The sequence below is a fragment of the Chamaea fasciata genome, unplaced genomic scaffold, assembly GCF_029207755.1.
Source record: "Chamaea fasciata isolate MVZ Bird 193981 ecotype frontalis unplaced genomic scaffold, bChaFas1.0.hap1 SCAF_16, whole genome shotgun sequence".
Taxonomy (NCBI): Eukaryota; Metazoa; Chordata; class Aves; order Passeriformes; family Sylviidae; genus Chamaea; species Chamaea fasciata.
The window spans coordinates 3,117,736-3,127,114 of NW_027094101.1; the positions used below are offsets into that span (position 1 = coordinate 3,117,736).

The following is a 9,379-nucleotide window of genomic DNA, read 5'->3' on the forward strand; positions in this document are numbered from 1 at the left end:
ATCCGCATTTCAATCCTTCAGTATAACCTTCGCTTGAACACAAATGTGAAGCTAGATTCTTCATCTTGTTATCAGAGCAGTTTCACTTCTTCCCTCAAGTTTACGTTAACATGTGTTACATTTCTACTTAGCATAATGTGCTCGATTACCCAGGAAATTTAAAGCATGGCATTGAGCATTTCAAACTGTGATCCACACCCATGCTCTAGTGCTTATCACATTTTAAGAACATCTTGGTACATTGATGGATTGGGGGAGGGGGCTGTTTGCACTTAGATTTTTAAATCCCACATGGATTTTGCATCACAAAAAAAAAAAAAAAAACCCTCTCAGAAAAAGCTCTATTTTGCCACTAAGACAAAAACTTAACACGGATTTCTAAAAATGTCACTTTGAACCTTTTAGTTTACAAATCGTCAACTGGAGGCAACACTTGACGACTACGGCGCTACCCTAGAAATGTCAGAATCCTCCCACGTACAACCAATGAGAACGAGAATCACAGTCTCACTAAGTCTTGGCCTGGTCTTCTCATGTCAGGAGCAAAACCACAGAAGCCCGTTTCACCAGCCCCACCATCCCCAGGCAGAGGCAGGCTCCCGGAGCACCGGCGATGCCCCGGAGATCGCCCGGGTGCCGGCAGCTCTCCCGGCACAGCTCACTCTGCCGGGGGCTCCTGCTTGTCCTCGGCCGCGTGTCGGCACGGGGCGGGCGCCGGGCGCAGGTACCGGGGGCTGCTGTACATCCTGATGATGTGCGGGGCCTGAATCCAGGTGCTGATCAGCTGGAAGGCCACCAGGTCCAGCGTGGGCCCGTCGAAGGCAGACAGCAAGTTCACGGGGGCCGCTTCCTTGAGGAACCGCGGCAGCGCCACGGCCTCGGGGACGCTGCTGTTGCCCAGGAAGAAATCCATCAGCACCCGCTTGCGCAGGCGGTCCCTGAGGTACAGCACCAGGTCCTCCAGCCGCTCCACCAGGAACCGCTCATCCCAGGCCTCCAAGGGCCCCTGCAGCAGCAGGGAGAAGAGGGCCGTCTTCAGTAGGTAGGAGGAGAGCACTCGGCCCCACTGGGAGGAGAAGGGCTCCTCCAGGCCGTGCCTGCGGAGGTCCCGCAGGCCCTTGAGGATCTGCAGGCACTGGAGGTGGCAGGAGGCGGCCGGGGCCTGCTCCTTCAGCCAGCCCAGCAGCCGCTGCTCGTGCCGCGAGGCGTTGAGGCCCCAGAGCGCCTCGGCGGCCGGGGAGCCGTGGGGGCCCTCGGGCGGCAGGGCCGTGAGGTAGAGCGCGTCGCCGAGAGGGATGGCCGGGATGAGGCGCACGGCCATGGAGATGTGGCAGCAGACGTAGTCGGAGCAGGGCAGGATGTGCAGCGTGGGCGGCTGCCCGGGGCACGCCGAGAGGCTGACTCGGCACCGCTCCTGCAGCCGATAGCGCACGGCGCCCAGGCAGCGCTGCAGATGGCCCTGGAACCAGCGCAGCACCAGCCCCGAGGAGAGGTGGCTGCGGCCCTGCAGCTCCACGCAGAAGCCCTCGGCAAAGGGCCGGCAGCGTCGCGTCCAGCCATCCCTCGCCCGCAGGCCGCAGACGAAGGCGCCGCACGGCCCCAGCCCGTCAGCACGGCGCGGCTGCGGCTCCAGGTGCGGCGGCAGCCGCAGGGGCACCAGGATGTCGAAGCAGTCGGGGCTGCGGACCTTGTGCTGCTCGTAGGCGCTGCCGATGCGCACGAAGTCCCCGCGCAGGCTGAGCGCCAGCGGGCCGGGCTGCAGCCCCTGCGCCTTGGCGGCGCGGACCAGCTCGGCCACCACCCGCCCCACGTGCGCCTTGCTGTGCCCCAGCACGTGCGGCGACACCCGCAGCTGCCGCGCGTGGAACCGCTCCAGGGCTCCGCGCCGCGGCCCCGCCGCCCGCCGCGCCCCGCCGCGCCGGGGGCCGCCGCCCGCCGCGCCGCAGCAGCGGGCGAGCAGGCAGCCGAGCAGCAGCAGCGCCGAGCCCTTCAGCAGCGGCACCCCGGAGCCCGCCGCCTCCGTCTCCGAGTCCCCCGGGCCCCCCGCGCCCTCGCCGGCCGCGCTGCCGCGCAGCGCCTGGTAGAGGAAGACGAGCGCGGTGCAGAGCGCGGTCAGCAGCGGCCAGAAGCCCCTCACGCGGAGGGGGGAGACGGGCAGGGCGCGGCGGGGGCTCGGGGCGCGGGGGGAGCCGCCGCCCAGCCCCGCGGGCGGGGAGCGCCCGCCCCCGCCGGCCCCCTCCTCCGCCGCCCCGGCCGCCCCCAGCGCGGGCCCGCCGCTGCCCCTCGCCCCGCCGCGCCCCTGCCTGCCCCGGCCGCCGCTCCGCTCCGCTCCGCCGCCGGCTTCCTCTTCCGAGGGACGCGGCCCCGCGTCAGCCGCCGCCTGAGCTCAGAGGAAATGCCGCGGGCGGCGGCCCGAGGGCCGGGGGCGTTGTCCGACGGGGGCCGGCCCGGGGCGGGGAGCGGCACCGCCCGCGAGGTCGCGGTTTCCCGATTTCCCGCTTTCCCGATCTCCCGCTTTCCCGATTCCCCTCTTTCCCCATCTCCTGATTTCCCGCCTTCCCGCCCAGGCAGGCAGAGTCACGGTTGCCCCCGGCCCGGGCAGAGCCCCCCGCAGCCCTGCCCGTGCCGCCCTTAAAGAGAAGCGAGAGTCGGGTTCCGCGCCCCTCTCACTGCAACAACGCCCTGCAGCGTGTTTTGGTGTAAAACTGCGAGTTTCTGTACCCCTACGAGGGGACGGCGGTGTCAGGGGGAGCACTCCCGCCCGCGCTGCGGTGCCGTGCCACAAGCTCCACGTTGCACGTTTTTCCTCAAATCAGTGTTCCAGGCCAGTCCCACTGCAGGGGAGTCCCTCCCGTTCCCAGCTCCCCCTGAGGGTCTCGGTGCCAAAGGAGCAGCAAAGCCATCAGTGCCAGTGCACCAGGGTGTGTACGGGCTGCTGCTGCCGTACTAGCAGCTGCCTGCAGTCATAGAATCATTCAAAAGCCTTGGGTTTTTTACCTTGTGCCCAAATTATTAACAAATTAAGAGAGAAGAAATAACCCCGGGGGTTAAATCTACACAGATACTTGAGATAGTTTTTAAACACATAGTTTGCTGGAAGTATGTGAAAATGTCTCAATTATTGATGGGGACAGGGTCATCATCCTCAGCTTCTGTTTGCTTAATAAATATTTACAGAATTTTGAAGCTGTTTGCTGAAGTTTAAGGACCATTCATGTAAGCATTCTGCTCGGTTTAATTTCGGGTGATAAAGTTCCTGCTGCTGCATCTGCACGGTGTCCTGGGTGGCTCCACGAAGGTGAAAAGCAGTGCTTGAACACAAGAGACTGAACCCAGCAAGCTGCAAATGCTGTAACAAGGAATGGGTCAGAGAATCAAGAGATATGCCAGACAAATGTTTGGTTATGTCATTTGTGTTTATATGAAACAAAAATATGACTTTAGGTACATAAAAATCATACCTGACAGGATGTGGCATATGTTGCATAGCCAAGATGCTGCACACAAAGTCAAACTAGGTAACCAAGGTCAAGAAGCCTGAATTAATTCACGGACAACCAAACTAGGGTGAGAGTCAAGAGCACACTTGAGAGATACAAAGGGAAGTCCTAATCACTCCAACTCTGACTCTTGGAGTTACAATCAGGAGATTGGGGATTTTTAAAATTAAAAATAGAGCAGATGTAAAGGCAAGAAACCACAGGCAATTTTATAACAGCTCAGCCAGCAAAATATTCCATGCCCTACAACCGAAAGCACATTTTCTGACAGCTCCAGCCAGCTAAGTCTATAGCCTTGCTACTCAGAAATATCATCCCACAAGAGCTATATCTTGCAATGAAAACCCAGGAAATGAAAAGCATCTTTTTTCTCACTCCTTGTTTCATATTTTCCTGTATTTCTTCACAAGGCTGAATGAGGGGACAAAAACATTCATTGTTCTGCTCATTGCCTGTGACCCATCACTTCACTTTGTCCTGCACCCTCAAAACTCCAAACTGTTTAAATAACACAGCTGTCCTGGTATTAACCCGATCCTTCAAGATGTTTTATTGGAAAATATTGTTGAACTCTGTGAACCCTTGGCTCATCCATTCAATTTTTTACTAGCCTGTGGGGTTTTTTTCACCCTCAAGCCCAGCATGTTTCACAAGCCTTCAGACCTTGCTCCAGGCACACTGATTTTTCAAGACAGGCTGGGCTCTCTTTTCATGCAGGGTTGATTTGATTAGCTGCACAGCCACGCTCCGGAGACAGACAGCCACATCTGCAGCAGCTGGCACAGCCCTTCACGCCTGCTGCCCACGGGGGGGACCTGGAGCTTCCCAGCACAGCAGTGATCCCTGTGGGACTTCTGCACAGGGCACTGTTGCAGCTTCCCAGCCAGCTGTGAGCCCCAGGGGCTGGAGGAAATGCAGGTGTCACCCCAGCCAGTGGCACAGGCCCAGGGGACAGCTGGCCCAGAGCGTGTGACCAGCCACACCAGGCCTGGCAGTGCAAACACAGGCTCAGCACATGCCTCTACCTGCCCAGGTGGTGCTGGGGAAGACTCTCTCAGGCTGCAGAGCAACAGGTTGAATGCTAATAATGTGACCTTAACATCAGAACCAGAATGAGTCCACAGCACTGATTAAATTACTAGCTAGTCCTTTCTCTCCTCCTCAGCCAGAGGCAAGATGAAATCTGTAGAGCCTTGGGCTGATAAAAGATGGCCAGTGGCCTGTTTTCTGAGACCTTGGCTGCTTCATTACTCCCTGAGCACAGGGTGAGTCTCTGGGAAAAATGCTGATTATGTCAGAGCTAGGAGACATCCCAGAGGTGCTCAGCTTTATGAAGTTTTTAATAGCAATTGCGTACTCAACAAAAATAATAGGTTGTACACTAATAAACATGACCTCAAAATTGTGACCAGAGAGAATTCATAACATCAATTTTTACTACCATTGTTTGAATCACCCATTGTTTAAATTGATATTATCTAAACACTCACTCCAGAATGTCCCATATACAGGATATCCTGCTCACTAAATAAGGAATAATGTTATTCTTAAACAAGTTGAGCTAAAAATAGCTCATGATAGCTCTGGGGGACATTTTCAGAGGCCAAGGAAAGCAGTGGGTCAGAGCATCCATTAAAGTTTTTCCACAGTTGGCAGTATTTCATACATCTGTGAGACTGATCTGTTCATGCTACAGTACACCAGCCACTGTCAGATGCAGGCAGAGCACACCACATGAGGAGATATAAAGAAGTGGTAGAAAGACAAAAGGCACAAACAGGTGATGTTATTTGTCAGGTGCTTTTATAATCTACCTGAGACACAAGCCTGAGATTTCCTCCCAGCTGTCCCGGGTCAGTATCTGCCCTGCTGAAGCAGAGCTGCACAGTCTGCTGCAGGTGCAGGAGGAAGTCTCTGGGCATCCCTTCCTGCACCAGTGCTGTACAGCTGCTTCTCTACAGCAGCTGGGTTATACCCCCATCTTCTCATAATGCACTATTAAACAGTCTATAGCAGAAAAGTACAATAATTGATTGCAAAAGAATACAAGTCTGAATGGTCGGTCACTTGGGACTTCATGTCCCAGTAATTACTCTTCTAATTATTTCCTCTGAAAGCAAAGCTCCAAGGCACATCTCTCCCACAGCCCACTGGATGGTCCAGCCAAGGAGATGCTATAAATCAAAATAAACATCCTTTGCCTGCCATTCCTCTGACTCCCAGATTTTATGGGATACTATTAACTACGATACAAACCAACAGCATCACACAGACAGAAATCCGTTTTTTATTGTGGACTAATGAATCTCTGCCAGTCACAGCAGCAGGGGATGAGAAAACAGGAGAGGGTGTCTTGCTGCCACAAATTGCTGAGGGAGCCAAACCTCCAGAGCAGTACATGGACATGAAGGAGTTTGGGGGGGATAGAGGTGTTACTGCACATTCTCTGTTAAAATGTTTTCTGTTTACTAAGTCTGATGTGCTTACCACCTCTGCCAGTCTGTTTGTTCACTATCAGCAGGGTGTAGCACTTCTTAATCCGATAGCCTGCAAGCAGATTGGGTTGCTGTGAACCACCCACAGCCCAATACAGGATTTCCTTTCTCTAGAAGGATGGCTTCCTGAGTAATTCATACAACAATCTCTTGTCCAAGCCTGTCCTTGTCACAAACAGAAATACCCTGGCTCTATACTGGTGATCAGTACCAGAATCAGCTGCTTCATTTCCAGCTTATCCCACATCATTTGAAAACCCTCAAAGATTACTTTTTTTGCATAGAAACTTGTTTGAGCAGGGCATTTATACTTACCCATTACATGGCATTCAGGAAGATATGCCTATGTGTTTCCAGCTAAGCAATGAATCAGGAATGAAACCCCCAGCTCATCTGCATCAGTGTCATTGGCATGCTGAGTTCTGTCTGACGAGCTGTGAGTGTAGCACCCTGCTGTCCCATGGTCTCCATGAAGCTGAAGTGGCTCATGTTGTGAAGAATTCCAACTACAGCATCAAGAAAAGGAAACGTCTTTCAGCAAGGAGTGTGCAAGTACACAGCCATTATACAGAAGGGTTATCAGCAGTAATGGGAATGTTTCTTACATTGGAAATGGAAACATGAAAACTCTCCAGGTCAAGACCATAAGTCTTGCAAGTTGCTCTTTAAGTTCAGTTTTTGATGTAATCCACATTTGAATGACAAGAGTCACAGCTTCCAGTGCTGTATCTAAACACTCCAGCCAAGAAGGCCTGCCATCTCTCCCAGGGCAGCAGAGGAGGTGATCACGCTGTGCTGGTGACAAGGCCCCAGTGTGTCACCTTCCATGCAGGAGCCTCCTCCGCCTTTCCTTTACCCCAGCACCCCCAGGACTCAGCAGATGTTGTGGGTCTGAGGATGCCCACTATGGAATCCCCAGGTTTAAAAAGCATCAGATAGAGCCAAACCTTGCATGTGCTTGTGTTAAAATAGTTTAACAAAAAACGGTTTAATATCGATCTAATTAAACTTGGACGCATTTGTGTGTGTTCAAATGTAAATTTAATCACTGACTGAAAGAGTTTAGCTTAATTAATGGTAAGTCACTGAAATGTGAATTTGCACCATAACTTGCTTAACTAATACAAAGTGATCACATAGCTGAGCCCTAATTTACTGATTAAAGCCGAGTATTTTAAATGAGGATTGTAACAGTTTCATTATACCAGTTTGGGGTTGTTGTGCCATTTCTGTTTTTCACAACCAGTGCAAGGGAGCTGGAGAAGAGACACCAGGCTTGTCCCTCAGCTCTGTGCTGGTTTCAGCAGGGCTGTGTCAGTGTCACTGGTGGCTTTCAAAGCAGCAGCAGCTGCCCATCCCCTCCAATGCCTGTCATTACTGGGTCTTTCTGCTTGGGGTTTACGTACCCCTAAGCTTGCCATGAAATTAGAGAAGGAGTTTTGTGCCTGACATATACCCTGCAGCAGCAAGCTACAAAGACGAAGTTTAGGCACAAAGCGATGAGATACAGCTCACAGAATCAAAGCAAAGCACACAACAGGAAACAAGCTCTGTTATCGGCTTACAGCCCAAATAATGAGATGATCCTGGCTCAGCTGACACTCTCCTGATGACTCTAAGGTGGATCCCCCACCCAGGGAAAAGCAGGAAAAATACAGAGTGGGAGGAAACCTGAGTGAGGGAGGATCTGTCTGGGGAAACTGGCTTATCAGCACTCAGCAATTAGGGTGGGTAAAGCTGATGCTCTGGCTCACAGCACCTGTTCTGCAGGGCTGGAAGGCAATGGTAACCCTAGGAAGCCCTGTCCTAGACCCTCACCTCACCCTGCCAAGCACAGGGAGGGTAAAGCTAATGGTTAAAAGGAAAATGACCTGCAGAGAAGGCAAAGCAACCCCAAACTATCAAAGGACCCAAGCCAGCACTGTTTCTCACTGCATTCCCAGAGGGATTAGGAGCAGAGGTCCTTGGGCTCAGGGAGGTTTCACACCACACCCAAACCCACACCTGGAGCCTGGCAGCAATCCCCAGCTGGATTATCTCCATAAGGAAACATCACTCCAGTGACACCAGCCCACACAGGGCAATGTCCTGTGCACTGCTCTGGCCCACCTGATTTGGGTGGAAAAATGCTGCAAGCACTGCTCAGCACCAGTTTAAATTCAAACCTTGCAGCACAGTGCCTAGGAGATGTCTGCACAGGGAGTTGTTGAAATCATGGCTAAAAATCAGCTTCAGTCATTTTATCTTCCTGGTTCAAAGTAAATTCTTTACCTGCTTGGCTGCCCTGTGTGAGGATGAGCATTACAGTGATGGAGCCTGAAAGCTCACCAGCAGGGCTAAATTTGATCTCTTCCCAGTATCTCTCCACAGTGATTTCTCAGGCTGTGCCCCTTTAACTAAGATTAAACTTTCCACTGATCGATGCAAAGCAACACAATTACTTCATTTTCAAGGCACCAAGGGCAGCATACTCCTACCTTTAAGGCCATTCAGATGAGCTCACTTAATGACAGCTATTTTAATGTCTGGTGTCATAGGTTTCATTATTACAGGGTCAACCACTTGAACAGAGGTGGGAGCATCTTTCATGTTCTACCTAATTGAATTTAAATCTCTTTTTTTAAATTGATGATACAGAAGGCATCATATTTACTCCTTGGAATTGTAAAATACAAGATTCCCACATAGATACAAATGTAAAGCAAACCCACTGAAACAACAGGAATGGCCCAGGCTCCCCTAAGGGAGACTGAGGTCAAGCACAAACTGCCTTTACAACAAGCTGGTTCATGTTTGAACGTTATTTCTTTACTTCCAGAACACATTCTTTCTTCTGTTCCCTTTGCTATCCCTACCCCCTAAGGTGGTACCTGCAAACAAGGGAGGAGAATGCTGAATGCAAAAGGTTCACTTTCCCCATCTCAGCATTTGTGTGAACAGACACATCCAGGACCTGGCTGAGGTCCTACCAGTGCAAGGGAGTGGATCCCTCACAGGGGCTTTACAAACATCTCATCAGCGTTGGGTTCATCTTGCAGTGCCCAGAACCAGCCCCTTCCCTCCCCGGAGGATCACCAGTGCCCGTGGGATCTTTATAGCTGAATGGAAAAGAATATGCTTGCAACTGAAGGAGGACATAAACGTCAAAGAAAGCACGGAGCAGTAAAAGACTTGAGCCCATTGCAGCATCTCTCTTCAGGGACTGTGTATGTGGTGCTGCAGAGCACAGATGTGCCAAGCCACCCCTGCAATAATTTTCTGATCCCCAGGGTAGCATAGAAAAGGGATATCTGTGGTGGGCAAAGAATGAAGAGCGTGGATTGAAAAAAACAAAGAACTGAGCCTACCCAAAACCAAGCTTCTACTCAGATTGCATCTCTTTAA

At 52.2% G+C, this 9,379-nt stretch overlaps 1 protein-coding gene across 1 annotated transcript; it reads right to left on the reverse strand.

Annotated features, from left to right (window-relative positions):
- Positions 1-658: 658 nt before the first annotated feature.
- Positions 659-2,540, reverse strand: ITPRIPL2 (ITPRIP like 2). The gene is made up of 2 exons (XM_066198474.1): positions 2,438-2,540; positions 659-2,346 (listed from the first exon to the last, which is right to left on the reverse strand). Exons 1-2 carry the CDS (start codon positions 2,538-2,540, stop codon positions 659-661), a joined length of 1,791 nt encoding a protein of 596 aa, XP_066054571.1.
- Positions 2,541-9,379: the final 6,839 nt, after the last annotated feature.